A 17740-nucleotide genomic window follows, 5' to 3' on the forward strand; every position below is an offset into this window, starting at 1 on the left:
TCCTGGAGGCCAAGGCTTTGGCAGCATGTTTTAACTCGTGTAGGGGGAAAATGGATGAAATTCAAAGCAATCGTGTTGTCCTCTCTGAGGGCTTTCACAATTTTGTGTTACTGTGAGGTTTGGTTCTCTTGCCACCAGATGGCACCTAAGCCCAGGTGATAGGAAATACATCTTTTCAACAAGCCCACAGTGATACTTTATTTCTTTAAATGTGCACATCTAAAACAACTGTTAAATTCTATTTATTACAAATTATTACAGATGTATAGAAATATGAAAAAAGACATTAACCTAAACTTGGCTATATTCAAAATACAGATCCTGAGACACATCTCAATGCAAAACAATAAAAGCAGCAGATATAAGTGTATGTTTCATTACAGATGCCCCAAAAGGTAAAACCAGATTTTCTGTGCATGGATGCTATTTCTCTATCTTTTAAGGCATAAACAATCATAATGTTAAGGAATATTAGATCAGTAAAATATTCCATCAAGAAGCAATCTCCATTTGCCATTGGAGTACATCTGCTATGATGTACACTAGTATGGACTTAAAATGAAAATACATGTGGTTACAAATAGAATTTTTATTTAGTCAAATGACAGACACACTGAATTATGCTTGAAACTACATCTGTAATGAAACTCTGGTACATAAACATGTAACTAAGGCATTTCTAGAAGGATGCAAAGACACAAATAACACAAGACTGGAATTTAACCTCAAAACAATAGTTTTCAAAGCAGTGACCTGCAGCTGCCCCGAGGAGCTTGGAGCCAAGGGCAGTGAGTTTTGGTATCACAGTGTTACATCAGCTTTAACAAATGGTCCCATTGCCAGCCCCCATTCTTTGAAATATTTCCACACTGTGCTCCAGATTTGGTCTGTTTTTTCCCTAAGTGATTAATCCAATCCACTCTCATCATCCTTGTCACCTTGTGCTTTATGAGGACATCCTTCCCCCTCAGCCAGGCCCTGTGCTTCTCTGTCACTGCCATTCCCTGTTAAAAGCACAAAAGCAAAGGGCAAATGAAGCTTACTCATGGTCTTTAATACTGAAAAAAGAAATATAGAGCCCAATTTTTTAAAACCATTTAAATGAAAATCAGTAGGAAATTCTCTGTAGAAAAAGAAAACATTTTCATTCCTAATTTATTACTATTCCCACATAAATGAGTGGTAGAGGTGATTGTAACAAACAACATTCAATAGATCCTTCGTAGGATCCTTCAGGAGCTGAACAGATCCTTAGTGTGTCTGTACCAGCCCTGTTTTTTCCAGGATTAATAATGTCACTGTAATCTTACCATCCTCTTCCCACAAGCTTGGGCCATCTGGTTGGTGACAGACTGGTGACAACAGCAGATGATCCTTGGGCTCAGTGGTTACCTCTTGTATCAAGGGTTTCAAAGGGGCTACCTCTTCATCTTTGATCTCCAGGTATCCCTCTGAATTATCAGGCTCTGTAAATAAGCTTTTTAGAAAGGGTCTTAAGTGCTCCTTTTCATGCTCTTTATGGTTCTGACATACATTTGAAAAAATTGCTGTTGGAACTTCTTCTACTGAATTCTCAAGCATACTTTCATTGTTTTCTTCTAATGTGGAATTGCTGTCATTTGTCACTTCAGAAATTATTTCAATCTTTGGGTGATAGTCCTGCTGCAAAGGTAGAAATGTAATTGAAAAATTATTCTTAGATATAAAAGCCAAAGGATGGGTAAATATCTCCTGGATCCATGTAAATGTTGTCAGCTTTAATGTGCTGTTCTCATAAACTATATCAAATATATGCTTAATATGTAAGCTCTGCTGCTTTGTGAATGAATCTTAGATTAGCAATTTCTCAGGAATCACCAATGAACTGACCATAAACTAATTAACAGTTCATAAAAAGAGCAGTGTGTGGGCTCTGTTCTAATATTTTACTCCAAACAGAGGAACCTGACCAACATCTTCATCTGCTTCAGTGGAGAGCTGAGCAGCCTTTGGAGCAGGACAGCTGCTAACACATCCTCCTTCCCTGATCCTCTTTCCTTGCCTTCTTTTCATTGGAGGCTTTGTTAGCCAAGACATTTTGCAACCCCGTTATGAATCTGTGATCAAAAGGGCAAATCAATTCCATGCCTTATGCTGACTGTAGGAACAGTTGGCATTATCTTGGAAAGACTTTTCAGAGCATATCCTGTACCAGCCTCTGTCTCCAGCAAGGCCAGTGTGATTCTATGATCAGCAAGAGAATCAAAACTGTGCTTTTCAGCTTTGCTGTCTTCCTTTTTCTCTTCTTTTTTCTCATATTACCATTTTAATACTGGTACAGTTTAATCTTTAGTACAACACTACATGCTATTAAGAAATTAAACTTATGTAACTGTTGCATTACTGGTCATAAGTTTTTATTTTATTTTTGCTAGACAAGAATATAAAAAAGATTTAAACAAAGGAAGATTTACATGTAGATATGAACTGCTGAAACCATCCCTTTTAGTTTGTAAATTCATAAGTGATTGCATCTCCCAAACAAGCATTTCACAACTTGGATTATCCTCATTTTGCAAAACCTTTGCAAATGTGTTTAGGGAAATTTCATTACTGTAATTAATGAAAATGTTACCTTTTGAATAAAGATTTCATCTTCTGGGGGAAACTCATTTACAACTACATCTTCCAAATCAGGCAGTTCCTGAAAACAATCACAGATCAATAATCAGTGGGAAGAGCTACTGTAACCCATGGAAAATGACATCTCTGGCTCATTGGCCAACTCCTCCAAAGCAGTGCTCATCAGGTGTGAGGCCACAGCCAGCAGCACCCCCTGCCATCCTCTCATGGGCACAGTTTGCTGTTAAGCACATGTGGGAAAGGGAAAATTCATCTCTGTCCAGAAACAGCAAACGGGAAAGCATAGCCCTAATGTCAGACTGAATGCTGTTTTCTACTATGCTGTGTGATTATGAAAGAAAACAGGATAAAGAGTGAGGCATTACCAGGATTTTAAAAGCAAACATGGTTTATTCTCTTTGCTGTTTCCTGTCTATTCAATAGACAATCCCAATTGCAACCCCTCTCTATGGGTAAGTGCCAATTCCAGTCCTGCAGTCTTCCTGACACTACATATCAAATAAACTCTCTTAACCTAAATACACCTAATAAACCAATGTTTTACTGTGAATGCCTCATAATTAAGACACAGAACTGCAAACTTGCTGAGAACTGTTTTTCCTCAGACAGGTCTGATAATTTCAGCTTTTCACTAGAAAATATTATCTCAGACAACTATCATTTGCTGACATGAAAGGAAACACAGAAGGTGGGAATGCAAAATCACAGGTAGAAACTAATACCTTTTTGCCATTTTTTTTACTGTAGGTCAATACTGGGATAAGCATTTCATTTTGTTTTTAGATATTTTTAGCACTTAATGTAGCAGGCTGCTTGGCATGGAAGCATCAGGAACATCTGTAGTGTCTTGTGTGGTGAAGATGATTACACAATTCAAATCAAGAAAGGAAATTTATCCTTCGTGATATGGTTGCAGCTAGTGCAGCATGTCCTGAAGTCACAGAGTTTTATAAAAATTGCATTAAAAATGTACAAATTAAGATCTGAAACTAATGTGGAGTTTGATGTCAACAGGGAGATAGAATAAGTCTTAGTCTTGTTTCAGTCATGAGGTGCATTTGCAGATCAACTACAAGTTAACCCAGTCTAGGTATGTGGGAATGTGATTCCCACACTGCCAAGGCAGGTGCAGCAACAGGAGCTTGTTTCTGCTTGACACAGGGATGTCATAACCACTCAGTTATCCTCCTCCACTCTTCTCCCTTATATTGCCCCTGAGACCATCTAGAGACTCAGGATAAGAATAAGGACTGTGGTGCTGCTCCAGAGCCTCTCACCATTGGATCTTCCCAGCCATTCCCTGCAATGTCAGCACTCAGGTTCTTTGGAATATCTGCAGTGGGGTAAGTACTGGAGGCTGTGGGGAGAGGCTCTTTCTATTCCTAAATATTGTTGGAGAACAAGTAGCATAAAACACTGAAATTAGTGTATTAGTGTGTGATTTGGGTTTGTTTCCCTTCTGTAGAATTAAAATAGTCCCACATTTTACATCTCTTAAAACTCCACAGATGTCTGCTTAAGAGTTACTTTTATACTGGCTTGAAGTTTGTGCACAGGATCATCCTATGGTGCCATAGAGAATCAAGGAAAAACAAACAGTGAATCAAGGAGATCTTCACATTGTGGGTACCTACAGTGTCACTACATATTTACTTCAGACCCTGTAAGATCTACTTTTAATAATAATATTGTGCATAATTTAATTTCTGCCCATTCTCTCCACTACCTTTTTTTAAGCTATGATTAAAAACAGCCAAACAGGAGGAGGCAGCAGCAAACCCTCCAGTGAAGCAGTGGGCTGAGCCCTTCAAGAACATGGAATTTTTGCCTGGGAAGTTAAGAGCATGGCAGAGATAGGAGGCTTTTCTGCCAGTAGTTAACAATGGCAGTACAGGGTATCACAGAGTCTGTTAAGTGCTCTGGGAAGTCAGAAGCTTTTATTGCTGATTATATCATAGTCTGACACTATCAGTTTATCAGCAGTGTCCTAATTAGGACATGTTGAACAATTCTCCTTTGAAGTGAGGTTGTATTTTTCAGTGGTATCTATGTCCTCCTCATGGTTCAATGTGGTAAACACATTTAAATGTTGTATCAGATAGACATTTTAGATAATAGATAATGTACATCACTTATTATATGTCTGAATAATGTACATTTGCTCTTCCTGGAAACAGACATCAGAGTTCTATTTTGAGAATTAATTTATAGTATCTAATACTGCTGGGTAACATTTACAATGATGGGGGTGCTATTTCTTCCCTAGGGTTTTTCTGCAATAGGTCACATTTTCAATTGCACATTTCATTTGGGTTTTGATTAAGAGGACAAATGTGTCTACTAGATTTTTTTCACTGTAATTTCTGTTTTTAAATGAGAGCCCTCATTAGCTTCTCCAGAGAAATGACAAAGATAGAAGGTCAACTTTAGGTGATTCACAGGACAAAAGGATTTATAGGATAAAAAATTCAAGGACAAAATAAACTTTGGAAGAATTCTTCATAAATGCTCCAGTGGAGAGAATACCCCTGCAGCTTTACTTCTTGAGTTTTTCTTTCTGTCTTGTTTTTTTTATTTTTCCTAACAATAGACCTTTCTTAAAAACCTGACCATACAGTTTTATTAGCCAGAATGCTACAAGAATTAAGTTGGAGAAGACAATACACACATGTGAACTTCTCAAAGTCTGAATTCAATACATACATCAAGAGAAAGTGCTGCCAGTGTCTCCAGTTTGAACTGTTCAATTTCATATTTCTCCTCCCCCTCAGGAAGCTCAGCCTGGTCAGTAACTCCCTCCTGTCCTGGCAGATCTGCAGAATAATCAATAGTCAGTCGTAGAAAACTAACTGAATAAAAAACATGTACATTGCAAGCACTGCAGAACCAGACTGCTGGGGACTGACTACCATTGCAGGATCCACAGCTCAATCCAAAGCTTTGTTTTTCTATTATATTCTGGGTCTCTCTCCTTTGTATAAATTAATATTTGCATTTTGCAATAATGTGTTCCACAAATCTCTAAAAGCATTTCTCCATGTATGAAGGTACAAAACCATCTCTAGAGTGATGACCAGCTTCTGTTGGCAGACAGACTGCTCAGTTTATGTGGGAGCAAGGGAAGTCTGGAAACTCTCCTGGCCTTTCACTAAACCTGGCATGTTTGAGAAGTGAAGTTCCACCTTTAAGTTGCAGAAATGGCAGGTTAAGCCTTCAGAAATTTACTATTTATTGTATTTAAGCAATATTTTAACCAGTATTGCTTGATTTCACCTAGTCACTGTGGGAATCTAGTGAAATGTTTTTATGTATGAATTAGCTGGCTTGAGCCACAGCAGAAGCAGTGCTTCACTGAGAGGTTGGCTCATCATCTCTGCATGCTCAGTTTGGTTTGGCTCTTCACTGTGTACATTACCATCTGCCTCCTGGTTCAAATTTGCACACTTGTAAGAGTCTGGTTCCTGTGCATCCTCTTGAACTTCATCAGGCATATTTCCAGATGTGAAATCTCTGCTATCTTCTCTATTTGGTGGAAGTGTTACCACTTCATCACAAGCATCAAACCCCTCATTTTTAAGTTCCTCAGTCTTTTCTTGAGCTTCTTCTTCTGATCTATTTGAAGTTTCTGATGTATTAGAGATTCCATCACCATCTTTTGAATTTGCAGGTGCTCCTACAGAAGAAATAATTCATAAAAATTGCTGAGCTAATCTATCACTGCTCATTTTAAATTTCCAAACACTGCTACAATGGGCTAGAACATGCATCAAAAGCTCCTACTTTGAGCAGCTATCCATGGATGAGTAGTCCTTCCAATGCTGTTTTCCCATCTCAACTCCCCAGCAAACAGAAGTTCCCCAGGAAAAAAAATCATCTAGAGAAAATGCTTAAATAATAAATGTTTGGTATTTCTAATACTTTGAAAAGGCTCACAAGTGACTACATATTGAAATACATCCCTGAGGATTTTGATGGATCAGCAACAAGTGCTGGTTACCCTCTCCTTTGTGCAATCCACTTACTTGAAAAAAAGTTTTTTAGTTGTTAGCCAATCCAAAGATGTATCAGGTAAAGACTCTTCTGCACATTCAAATTGAAGTGGTCACAGACATCTTCCAAAACAGTAAGCACAAACCTTCTTGGGTATCTGTTGCAACTCCTTCCATGCACTTTTGTCTCCTCTTTTCCTGTGCTCTTTGCCTAATTGCTGCTAAAGCATCAATGCTATCTTGGATTTTTTTTCTCTCTCTGGTTTCCCATTTTTCCCTTTCTGCTTTCTCAGCTTCAAGCCCTCCAACAGCCCAGGCTTCTGCACAGGCTCTAATGAAAACACAAAAGCTCACTGTAATACAGCTATAAAAGCCCACCTTTGCAATGAGAGAGAAGTTTAAAAGATTTTGCAACAGCACAAAATAGCTGCAGGAGAAAAAAGCAGATAGCAGTGACAATCCCTTATGCAACAGGGATGTAAATTTATCTCACAAAAGAAGCAGAAATATTCAAATTACATCACCAGAGATTGGTCTGATTTTGGCTCAGCTGTTTCAGACACCTGCTCAGTTTCTGTTGAAGTCAGGATCTGCCTCTGGTCTACAGACATGGTGTGAGACAATTCTGTTCAAAACTATTTTGTGAAAAAATAATTTTTCCTAGGTATGTTAGATGTAGAACTCTGTAGTACAATACTCTTCTCCTCAAAGTCATCCACCTTCAATAAATTACACTGGTCAATCTTTCTTCCATGACAGTACTGACAAAAAATGGATGAGTGATTGTTAGCACTTGATTCTTATAGCTGTGTAAAGATGGCTGTGTTCTTACCTATCCTTTGGGAACACTGGTCTGTCATCCAGGTATGTCAGCTGTTTCAGTCGAACAGTCAGTGTTTTTCTATAGTTAGCAATTTTCCTTATCACCTCATTCCCCATCAAATTCAGCACATGCTAGAGAAACAAGGGAAACAATTTTTAAGCTTGAGTAGCAAAAACCCCAGGCTGGATATGTACTTCCTCTGTCATTTCAAAAGCAAGAAATGAATAAAACATCCAAGGTGTTACAGGTGATCTACCAGAAACAAAACAATGTTTAATGATGTATCTTTTAGACTGACACCTACTGTGCACTGAACTACCCACCAAAGCCACTCAATGGGGTTCACCCCCACACAAACACAAACCCTCAGCTCTTTTTGGCTTACCAGATTGGGCATGGTCTCCAGAATAGCTACAATACTTGGATCGCTCAGATTGTTGTGGGAAAGATCAAGAACAGAAATACTTGGGCATTCCTGCAAGTGCTGGATGTCTTCCACTGTCTGTAACTTATTGTGAGCGATCTGCAGAGTCTGCAGGACTTTCAGACAAGCTGCCAGACAAGAACAGTACAATGAAAGGAAAGGTAAGAGCTGTCACTTCACAAAGGGTTTTATGAGCAAGTAAAAAGCTGCATTGTCAAACTCATAGTTTATATTGAATTTGGAGCTTTTTTCTAAATTTTTTATTCTGCTATATATAATTTTTGGCTAGGCCTCCAAAGCTGCTTTCTTCACCCCAGGGAAAAATAGGTGCTTGGTTTTAGGATGGGAGGTTTTTTTTAATTCACATTTCAAACTAATCAGTTAAACAAAAGCAAGAGCTTGTGTTTCAAAATTCTCAAATGTATGCAAGTTGTAATGTACAGAAATAGTTCTTTATTTTCTGCTAAAGACAGAATCAATATTTTAGCAGGTATGAAAGATTTGGTAATTGTGCCTGCAACTGCCAAAGCACATCGTAACTGTAAAGTAAATGGTGAAAACGGGATTGTCAGCCTGCCTGCAACACAGATAAGTATTGAGATGGTATTAAGAAGTGAGGAAAAACTACTTAATTATCCTAGGTATCCATGTAGTTTTTCTGTAGTAGTAGTAGTATTGTCTGTTTCTCAACATAAGTTTTCTTCCTCCACAGAAGCCCTGTGGGCTTTGGTATGGATATTGTGCAAAATTCTAACACAAATTAAAAAATCCTTTTAAACTAGTGCCACTAACAAAGGCTTAGTCAGAGCTTAGGAAATATGGGCTTGCCAGAGGATAAAACCTGTTGCAACAACAGTTCTTACAGAGATTCTCAATGGTTCTAATGTAGTTGTTACTGATATTGAGGGAATCCAGCTTTTGTAAAGGTTCAAGGTTTTCAATTTTCTCAATTAAATTGAGTTGCAGGTAGAGGCAACGCAACTCTGTCTGAGCCTCCAAGTTCTCAATTTTTCTTAAGCCATTGCATTGCAGCCACAAACACTTCAGTCCTGTATATTCTTCAAGATTCTCCACTCGATCAAATCCTGCAGAGAAAAAAAAAGATGGTTTAAAATGAAATGGCATTGGCTGATAATGGCTCTTTGGATGAGAAAATTCCATGAAACCTGAAACAGCCTGAGAGAACACTGCTACTGAAGTCACTGCAGTATTTCCACTGAATTAATTCCTGGTACTGTTTGTGGCCCATACAGGGCAAAACCAGGTTGGTAGCTATTCTGGTCTGTATCTCAGCAGCCCTTTAGATGCTAAATAATACATAGCAAAACCAAGGGTGAATGCAGAAGGTAGCATATCCTTTTTATTTGGAAGAGTTCTTAGGCTAACTTGAACCAAGTAACTGCATCATGCAAAAACCTGCTCAGAGATCACCAGAGGATGGGTAATGTTCATTCTAACACATTTTGTTTCTTTTAGTAGTGTTTGCAAACATGCAGCAAGTATTTACTGTTTATTTTCCTCTTGACCATTTTTACATGGCAGTAAAAAAGTTCCAAAAGCTGGAAAGATTTTTATACAAACAATTTAAGGAAAAATACGTATATTTTCCTCTGAGTGCAACCCAGGCCAGTATGATAATTTACATTTCTCAGAGGCTCCTGTTTCAGTAAAAGAAACCAAAAATATGTCCATTGATTCCTCTTGATCCTTTGGGTGGCTCCACAAAGTGAGTTAGATGTACAGTTTACTTTTGTACCTTCTTATTGACTCATTTTGTTTCCCAAATCCAGTATTACACAAAATTGTGTTCTAATTTAGAAGAATGACTAGATACCTTACTTCAGTGAGCCATGAAGTAGATTCTCTGCTAAAATGCTACTTAGAATGCTCAAGCTAGGCAGTCATGTCCACATCTTACCTTTATAATGCAAGTACAGTGTATCATTTAAGTACGGGGTCCAGTATAATTTCTGCTGTTTACAGATGTCTAGCAGAATCTTTTTTGTCATTCTAAAATAGTACAGAAAGCAGAAGAAAAATATGTATTTCAGTGCATATTCTGAGATCTTTGGTTTCCTTAGAGATTCCACTGCAACACAATTAACAATTCTTTCATGAAAGAGAAATAGCTACAGCTTTCAAAATTATATTCCAAATTTTAAAAAGTGCTGGGTTTTTTTTAGTGTGGCTTTTCATTTCTACCTTCGAAGTGAGTTACCAGGGCCTTCTGCTAAAAAACAAGAGGGTTTATAGGAAAATGGGCAGGGAATTAGAGACTCCATATTCTTGGAAAAGGGCAGCCTGATTTTATGTTAGCTTCTGGTTCCAATGTTAGCTTCCTCTCCAGTTCCTTCCCCTGTTCCTTGCTGCTTTGGTACAGGACCTTTGGTGGCAGAGCTAAAATGCAATATTTTTCTCAGACGAGAAAAATCAATGGTGATCAACCCAACATTTTATTGAAATGCTGACTCCAAAATAGCACTCAAGAAAGTTTTGCTACACAGCTGTTGGTTGGCTGGGAGTGCCACTAGGAATGAACAGAATGCTTTGTCTGAAGTGATGCAGAGAAAGGGTTAAATCTCCTGGCACATGACTTCCACGGGAGTTTGCACAATTTTCTCCAGATCCATTAAATGATTTCATCATGTGGTTAGAATGTAGTTTGCTACAGTGGCCATAAAACCCAAACATCTCTCCAGATGCTGGAAATATCACTAGTAGCTGATTTATCCATTATTCTCAAGTTCATTTTCAAAACTGTTCTCCAGAACTGAGATGAACACACAGAATAACAAAACTTCTGATGATGCCAACACACCCACAATGTATTACCTCACAGAGCCTCTCTTTTCTTCTGTCATTTGGCTGGATGAGCTGGTTCCAGACTTCTGATCAACACCTGATTTTTGTTTGTTCTCTTGATCTGCTCTGGATACACAGCTGACTTCTTTCTCTTGAGTTTTATCAGCTTTTTAAAATAAGAAAATGAATTGCAATTTAACAGCAAGGGTGGGGAAATTGTGTCATAGAAATATTGAAGAGCACTTGAATATGAATTTAAAGAGAGTGTTTTAACCAAGATTTCTGCTGAGATTTTTAATGAAACTTAACTTTTTTTAACAGCATCATAAAATAAATAGTAGCAATTGAAATCTGCATATTTGATTTTTTAAAATATCTGGAAGTCAGATAGTACCCATTATTCTTAATATTCTTATAATGTACAGTCACAATAAAGTACTGACACCAATGATCTGATGGTGTTAGACATCTAATATATATTACATTTAATTAACACCAATTTTGAGTTTACTGGAAAGAGATTTCAGCAATGGAGTATCAGTCATCCCAAGCAACATTAGTCTAGCTCTTTTACAAATTTTTCTTTTTGTGCTCCTTGGAAGGTGTCTTTACATTGCCTTTGATTAATTCCAATTTCAGTATTTGTCTCTTCAGATACGTACCCTGAACCTTCTACTTGCACTTGTAGTTCATACATTTAAAGTGCAAACAAGACGATTGTACCAGCTTACTTAAACATGACTGTAATTAAAACACAATAATTGGACATAATTAATATCACAAGAGGCAATGGGCTGAAACTGATGCACAGGAACACCTGAACACGGTGAAGAACTTCACTGTGCTGGTGACCATGCACTGAACTGTTTTCCCGGACAGGGCGTGGGGTGTCCCCACTGGAGATGCTCCAGAGCCATCGGGACACTGTCCTGTGCCCGTGCTCTGGGATGGCCCTGCTGGAGCGCGGAGCTCGGACCAGGGACCCGCTGGAAAGATTTTTATACAAACGATTTAAGGAAAAATACGTGTATTTTCCTCTGAGTGCAACCCAGACCCAGCCTGGCACTTGTGATTTAGAGGTCAGGTTGGCTGTGTGATAGCAACACTGCAAGAAATACTTCTCCGGCAACAGTAAAGTAAAGAAATGTCGGGAAAGGAAAAAAGACCACAAGAAGACAGCCACTGAGTACACCTCAGCTATGTCAGGATTTCCGTGACTTTGCTGGCAGAAAGCACACACTCGTATTTGCATCCAGAAGAGTCTGAACAGCCGTGATGCGATGTGCAGGCCTTGGTGCTGGCGAGCCCCAGGGGCTCACCTGTGCTGCCAGCGCTGCCCTCCCGCTCCGGGCGGGCACCGCCGCTCCCGCTGCCGCCCAACGGCGCCTCAGGCGCCGGGACCTCCCCTCTGCGGCCGCTCTCCGGGTCTCCAGCGGGCGCCGCCTGCATTCTAGCACCCCCGAGCCGGGGTGGGATGTACGCTCTGCCTTTTTCAGACAAAATGTCCGCAGCCTTTAGTCGGCGGCAGGCGAGAGACGGAGCGGAGCCCGAGCCGCGGCAGCCGCCTCAGCCGTGGCCATGGCGACGCCGCGCGCGGCCCCACAAGGCTCCGCGGCCGCTCCCGGCGGCCCCGCGCGGCGCAGGCGGGCGCGGGCAGCGCGGCGGGCGGAGGGCCCGGCCCGGGCCGGCCTCGCGGGTGAGGCGCCGGCGGGTCGGGGCCGCGGCGGGGCGGGGTCCGTCCGGGGCAGCCCGGGCTGGGGCTGGGCGAGGGGCCGAGGCGCCGGGCCAGCTCGCTGGGGCTGCGCGGAGGCGGCGCGCCCCGAGCCCGCTGTCCCGCCCTGGGCGAGGGGCGGGCGGGATGTGGCGGTGCCGGGCGGCACGGCGGGTCGTGGCGGCGAGAGGGCGGATTTGTGCTTTTTTAAAAAACGGATTAACCAGTAAAAGCCCAGCGAGGCACGGGTAGTGCGGTGTGCGTGATGCGCTGCACCGTGCCCTGGTTCAAGGACAGTGGCAGACGCGGAGCTCTTGGCTGCGCTGGGGACTGACGTGCTGTCTGAGCCTGCTTTGTCTCTCTCGTGGGTTTTTGTCCTTGAAAGAGCTCGTTGTTTCTTTGTGTCTCAGCTCTAGCGTGCTGGTTATCCTTGCCTCTCGTGTAGGTAGTTTTTCATCTTCCAACATTGATTTTCACCTGTTCAGCTTCTTCTTTAATTATTTTATTTACAGAATCGGTGATCACTGTTGTTGCAGTATAACTGATTAATAGTTCAACCCTAGGAAAAGTGCTAAACAGTACCTTAAACCAGTGAGGTTGATGGTAGGTGACACCCAAATTTTAGCACGCTGTTTTTTCTGCATCAAAACAATGCTCAAACTGTAAAATGCTGCATCTCAAAGGTTATCCATACAGCCTGAAAAGTTTACATGGCTCAGGAGGCAATTGTAATTGCCTGTATATGTTTTTTTTTTCAGGCTTGTGATCACCATGGCTGCCGTGGATCGATTCTCCCTCTTGTACAGAGAAATCAGTCACTCCTGCAGTTTCTATATGGAAGCCCTGGCTGTTGTTGGAGCTTGGTACACAGTCAGAAAGGTTGTGTCTCTGGCCTTGGACACTTACAGCGCGCTCAGGCTGCATGTGATTCCAAGGCTGAGTGGGGAGGCTGATCTCGTCAAGAAGTACGGCACGTGGGCCGTGGTCACGGGTAAGAGATGAAGTGCTGAATTTCCTTGTGTTTGTGTAACATACTGTGCCAGTGCTGTGAAACTTGGCAGCTTGTGGTGCTGGGTGAGCTCCACGTCACAGGCTGGAGCCTGTATTATCTGTGGTTGCAGGTTAATCTGCCTGAGCAGTGGCTGTTGTTCAGTGCCTTTATAAATTAATTCCTCAGGAGATGGGCAAGCTAAGCGAGTTGACTGACTGCTGAGAAAGAATCACAGCAATTGTTGCTCAAATTTGCAAGGTGCATCTTGATCACCTACAAGTGTAGACAGAGATGTAGACAAGATCCTCTTTTTGTTATGGGGTGTTCATATATGCCCTAGTTCTTCAGCAGGGTTTGAGTCCTGCACCTCTGACATCCCTGCCTTTCATTAAGGTTCTCCTTTGAGCTCTCTTTTGTCATAGAAAATATGAAACTTTTATGAGGGGAATTGCAGAAGGTGGTTGACAGTGTTGTCTTTACTGTTGTGACTTTGAATTCAATATATTTAGTGCCACATGATCTCAGAAAAAGGAATAAAGCTATAATTGAAAGAACTGTCAAAATAGAAGGCTGGCGTTGCTCTGTTTTTCAGTTTTGTGTTCTATTGCTGTTTTCTCTTGCAGGTAGCACAGATGGCATTGGGAAGGCTTATGCTGAAGAACTGGCAAAGCATGGTGTCAACATCATCTTAGTCAGCCGGAACAAAGAGAAGCTGGAGGCTGTGTCCAGGAGCATATCTGAAACCTATAAAGTGGAAACAGATTTCATAGTAGCTGATTTCAGCAAGGGGCGTGAGCTCTACCCAGGCATTAAGGAGGCTCTGAAAGACAGAGAAATTGGGATTTTGGTGAATAATGTAGGAATATTTTATGCCTACACAGACTATTTTACTAATCTGTCTGAGGATATTCTATGGGACTTGATCCATGTAAATATTGCTTCTGCTACCATGATGACACATATTGTGCTGCCAGGCATGGTAAAGAAGAGGAAAGGGGCAGTTGTGAACATTTCTTCAGCAGTCTGTTGTCAGCCAACGCCGATGTCGACAGTCTATGGAGCCTCTAAAGTAAGTTGGGCTGTAGTGTTAAATGGCGTGCACTGGAAACACATTCAGCAAGGATGTCAAAATACTTGAATGTTTAAATTTTGGAGTGAATGATACATATATTATGCAGTAAACTCTTCATCCTCACCAGTGCTGAGCTTTGAACCAAAGTCAGTGCTCTTGGATTTTGAGTGAAGTGTGGCACAACAGTCATTCTAGGAGAAATGTTGCCTTTCTCAGATGCACAGAGAGGCAGTTCTGTGGGCCTCATTGAAAGGGTCAAGAATTTAATCTCTCCAGCTGAACTGTGCACATACCTCCAGTCTTGCATACCAATATTTGGTAGCAAAAAGGGTTATACTCATGCTCAAGCCACCACTGTGACATGGAGCATGGCCAAATCAAGCTGCTGCTTCATGTACCACCAATGAGTGTTCTGGCATATTTGGGGACAAGTGAGAAGAACTCCCCCAGAATTGTCCTTCCTGAAGAGATCCAAGCAATAACGAACAGGACAGGGCAGCTGGGTGGTGCTGGAGGAATGAATGCTCATGGTGATGGTGGATTGACACAGCATGACATGCTGCTGAATGCACAAAAGCAGCTGGGATTGTGGAAGGCTCTCACCTAGATCCAGTGTCTAAACACAAGTGGTTATTGCTCCAGCTGTCTGTGGCTGCCCTCTGTTGTAGCCTTGCTCCTGACATAGCTCTTTTATTTCCTTTGGCCTGGAGCAAAAGCAGCTTTTACTACCCCAAGGTGTAAAACTCCTCACAGATTTCCTTCAGTGTGGAAGCTGGCTTGCAATTACAGAATATCTGCCCCTTTGATTTTGCTAAGTGTATGTAGAACTGCAGTCTGAATTAAAACAATTAAAAGGCTTGAATGAAAAAGAAGAATCACAAATGTACCAAAGTTTCTTGTTTTAGCTGAGATAATTAATCCAAATGCTAGGTCAGCAATCCAGCTTTGAGCCTGGCCTCAGAACACAGAAGTGAGAACAAGCTGCTGTAACATCCTAAGCCTCTTTGTGTACTAACAATGAACAATGCTTGAAGTGGTTGCTTTAATTTTCCTAAAGCAGCTGTAAGAGAATTTGTACAAGATGCTTTCCCAACAAACTGTTGGGAAAACCTTTTGCAAGGCTGATGGAAGCAGCAAGATATCTGCTCACAAGCTGAGTCTAAAATGCTCTTTCCCAGGGAGGCCTGGCTGTGTGGCACAGCAGGGAAGGCATCAGTGTTGCTGCCCTGATAAAACTGAGCCAGGCTCATTTTTCAGTCTGATTCCAGCAGTCCCAGTTATCAGCCTTGTGCTTTTCTTGGTCTGTAAAAGTAAAATGAGCTAAAGGAGGTAATGCAGGTACACATTAACGATTCTTTTTGCCTAAGAGTGTCCCACGAAATGAATAACCTGGCTTCTGGAGGAGACAGTTGAATGCAAAATTCACCTGTAAATATATTAAAGAATGGGACTTTATTTTTTTCTTCTGACAGTAGTAGGTAGAGCTGTCTGCAGAGTGTCTGCAATGCTCCCAGACCAGATAAGGTGCTTGTTTTAGATGAAATAAATGGTATTGTCTTATTTTTAAGCAGAAATTGTCAGATTGTGATAAGCAGTCACTTTGTCCTGCAAGTTAGTATACTGTGGCAGGTTTATAGCAAATAACACAGAGAAATGTTTATAATACTTCAGAAAATAATATTTTTATATTATTTATTAAGATTTATTGAGCTGGTACATAAAACTTAAAAAACTTTTATGTAATTTTAATAAAACTTTGCCCTGAGATTTCATTGTTTAAAAAAAAGAAAAAAAAAGTGTCTTTCTGCTTTTGTTTTTCTAGAGCTACTTGGACTATTTCAGTAGAGCACTACATTATGAGTATGCCTCTAAAGGAATTTTTGTTCAGAGTCTGACACCATTTGTAACTACTACAAAAATGTTATCATTCAGCAGCACTATATCAAAGAGATCTATCTTTTTTCCTACTGCTGAAGAATATGCAAGTCATGCTGTTTCTACTCTTGGGTTATCCATAAGGACCACTGGTTGCTGGAAGCATGCAATACAGGTAATGGAATTCATTAAACTATTTCATGTTTGTCAGTAGAAGTAAATCAGCTGTTTGTTTTCTTAGGAGTCTGAATGAAAACTGCTCATTCTGAAAAAGTGTAATACATACTGTAGACTTTAAGGCATTGTGTCATATTTTCTCACAAGTTCTGCTTTATAAACTTATGCTTGGGCATGCTTATTTTTAAGATCAGAGAATGAATCCAATTCTCCCTTGAAATACGCAGCAGAAATGGGAAAGAGACAACTTTTAACTGAAAAGCAGAGTATCTCATTTCCCTTGGGGTGTTGCTGACTGGGCAAGTGTTTCACTGTCTTCTGTAAACAGAAATAGCTTTTTCAGTCTTCATATATTGAGCATATTTGTGCTTTGGGAAAGAGTGGGTAGGGAGGATGGAATAATAGCAGGAAAAAAACTGTATTTTCCTCCATTTGTTAGGGTTTTGATTTTTGAGGCAGACGGTTTTATGCGCATTGGTCACATCTCTTGTGTCCTACCTAGTGGCTTCCTTATGGAAATGAAGAAGTGGGGATTAGTCCAAAAGGAATAAAAGAGACAGGATGCATTCTGGCAAAATGTGGCAATTAATGGAAGTGGACAGAATTGCTGTTGAGAACTTGATCAAATCAGGATTCAGTATTTGTAGAACTTAACTGCTCAGCTGTGGGCACTGCATCCAAAACAGCTGAATGTGTGTGCTTCAAGGGGTTGAATTTAAGGCTCAGCTCATGATATTCAAGCACTTTTTGCCTTGCTTTAGTAGTGATTTGAGAAACTGTTTACTTTAATTAAATGTATCTTAATCTGTCCCTTCCTTTAATTTTTTTTCTGTTTTCTTGTCTCCCTGTGCCTCTCTGCAGTTGACGCTGGGCGAGTGCCTCCCTGAGTGGATGTGGGCATGGTTTGCTCTGTATTTGAGCAGAATTCTACGCAGGCAAGCTTTGGCAGCCAAAGCAAAATAGGAGTAGCTCGATGTCCCACGAGAGAATTCTGATCAGAGTGCTGCAAAAACGTGTAATGCACCTTGGGGACTTACTGTAACTTATCCATACCTTGTTAAGCAAGCTACCTAACCTAGACAGCAGAAGTCTGGATCCTCTCTGTATCCTTGTATTAAATAGCTCCTCTGTTGCTTTCCTTTATGACAGAGTGCTGATGTTCTGGATGTTAATCTCTATTCACTTTCTCATTGACATAGTTGGGCAGGAGCAGCTACAGTGTTATTTCTAACACTAAGTTACACTCCCTCACAT

The 17740-nt window shown here is 40.8% G+C and overlaps 2 protein-coding genes across 5 annotated transcripts; one reads left to right on the plus strand and one right to left on the minus strand.

The window, feature by feature from the left end:
• Window positions 1–172: 172 nt before the first annotated feature.
• DNAAF1 (dynein axonemal assembly factor 1) lies at window positions 173–12206 on the minus strand. Of its 3 annotated transcripts, none has more exons than XM_064387266.1 (12): window positions 11980–12206; window positions 10691–10826; window positions 9777–9868; window positions 8722–8943; window positions 7820–7986; window positions 7444–7565; window positions 6758–6942; window positions 6038–6295; window positions 5326–5435; window positions 2615–2683; window positions 1311–1659; window positions 173–1004 (listed from the first exon to the last, which is right to left on the minus strand). In XM_064387266.1, exons 1-12 carry the CDS (start codon window positions 12107–12109, stop codon window positions 907–909), a joined length of 1938 nt encoding a protein of 645 aa, XP_064243336.1. In that variant the 5' UTR covers window positions 12110–12206; the 3' UTR covers window positions 173–906. The 3 variants fall into 3 exon arrangements, with proteins under 3 accessions (XP_064243336.1, XP_064243335.1, XP_064243337.1); XM_064387265.1 differs by having other exon boundaries at window positions 1311–1662; window positions 11980–12202; XM_064387267.1 differs by lacking the exon at window positions 11980–12206 and adding an exon at window positions 11853–11873 and having other exon boundaries at window positions 1311–1662.
• A 15-nt stretch (window positions 12207–12221) lies between these two features.
• Window positions 12222–17629, plus strand: HSDL1 (hydroxysteroid dehydrogenase like 1). 2 transcript variants are annotated; one of them, XM_064387270.1, is made up of 5 exons: window positions 12222–12356; window positions 13130–13362; window positions 13986–14431; window positions 16257–16484; window positions 17348–17629. In XM_064387270.1, the coding sequence occupies exons 2-5, from the start codon at window positions 13143–13145 to the stop codon at window positions 17447–17449; spliced, it is 996 nt and encodes a 331-aa protein (XP_064243340.1). In that variant the 5' UTR covers window positions 12222–12356; window positions 13130–13142; the 3' UTR covers window positions 17450–17629. The 2 variants fall into 2 exon arrangements, with proteins under 2 accessions (XP_064243340.1, XP_064243339.1); XM_064387269.1 differs by lacking the exon at window positions 12222–12356 and adding an exon at window positions 12557–12812.
• Window positions 17630–17740: the final 111 nt, after the last annotated feature.

The sequence above is a fragment of the Passer domesticus genome, chromosome 12 (assembly GCF_036417665.1).
Source record: "Passer domesticus isolate bPasDom1 chromosome 12, bPasDom1.hap1, whole genome shotgun sequence".
In the NCBI taxonomy this organism is placed as follows: Eukaryota; Metazoa; Chordata; class Aves; order Passeriformes; family Passeridae; genus Passer; species Passer domesticus.

Bases quoted from the DNA above. Each gene is read 5' to 3' on its own strand.
- HSDL1 (XM_064387270.1), top strand. From the start codon at position 13,143: ATGGCTGCCGTGGATCGATTCTCCCTCTTGTACAGAGAAATCAGTCAC. The intron at 13,363-13,985 runs GTAAGAGATGAA...TTTCTCTTGCAG, and splicing joins CACGTGGGCCGTGGTCACGG to GTAGCACAGATGGCATTGGG. The intron at 16,485-17,347 runs GTAATGGAATTC...GCCTCTCTGCAG, and splicing joins GCTGGAAGCATGCAATACAG to TTGACGCTGGGCGAGTGCCT.
- DNAAF1 (XM_064387265.1), bottom strand. From the start codon at position 12,109: ATGCAGGCGGCGCCCGCTGGAGACCCGGAGAGCGGCCGCAGAGGGGAG. The intron at 10,827-11,979 runs GTGAGCCCCTGG...TATTTTAAAAAG, and splicing joins GGGCAGCGCTGGCAGCACAG to CTGATAAAACTCAAGAGAAA. The intron at 7,566-7,819 runs GTAAGCCAAAAA...TTGTTTCTCTAG, and splicing joins TGGAGACCATGCCCAATCTG to CATGTGCTGAATTTGATGGG.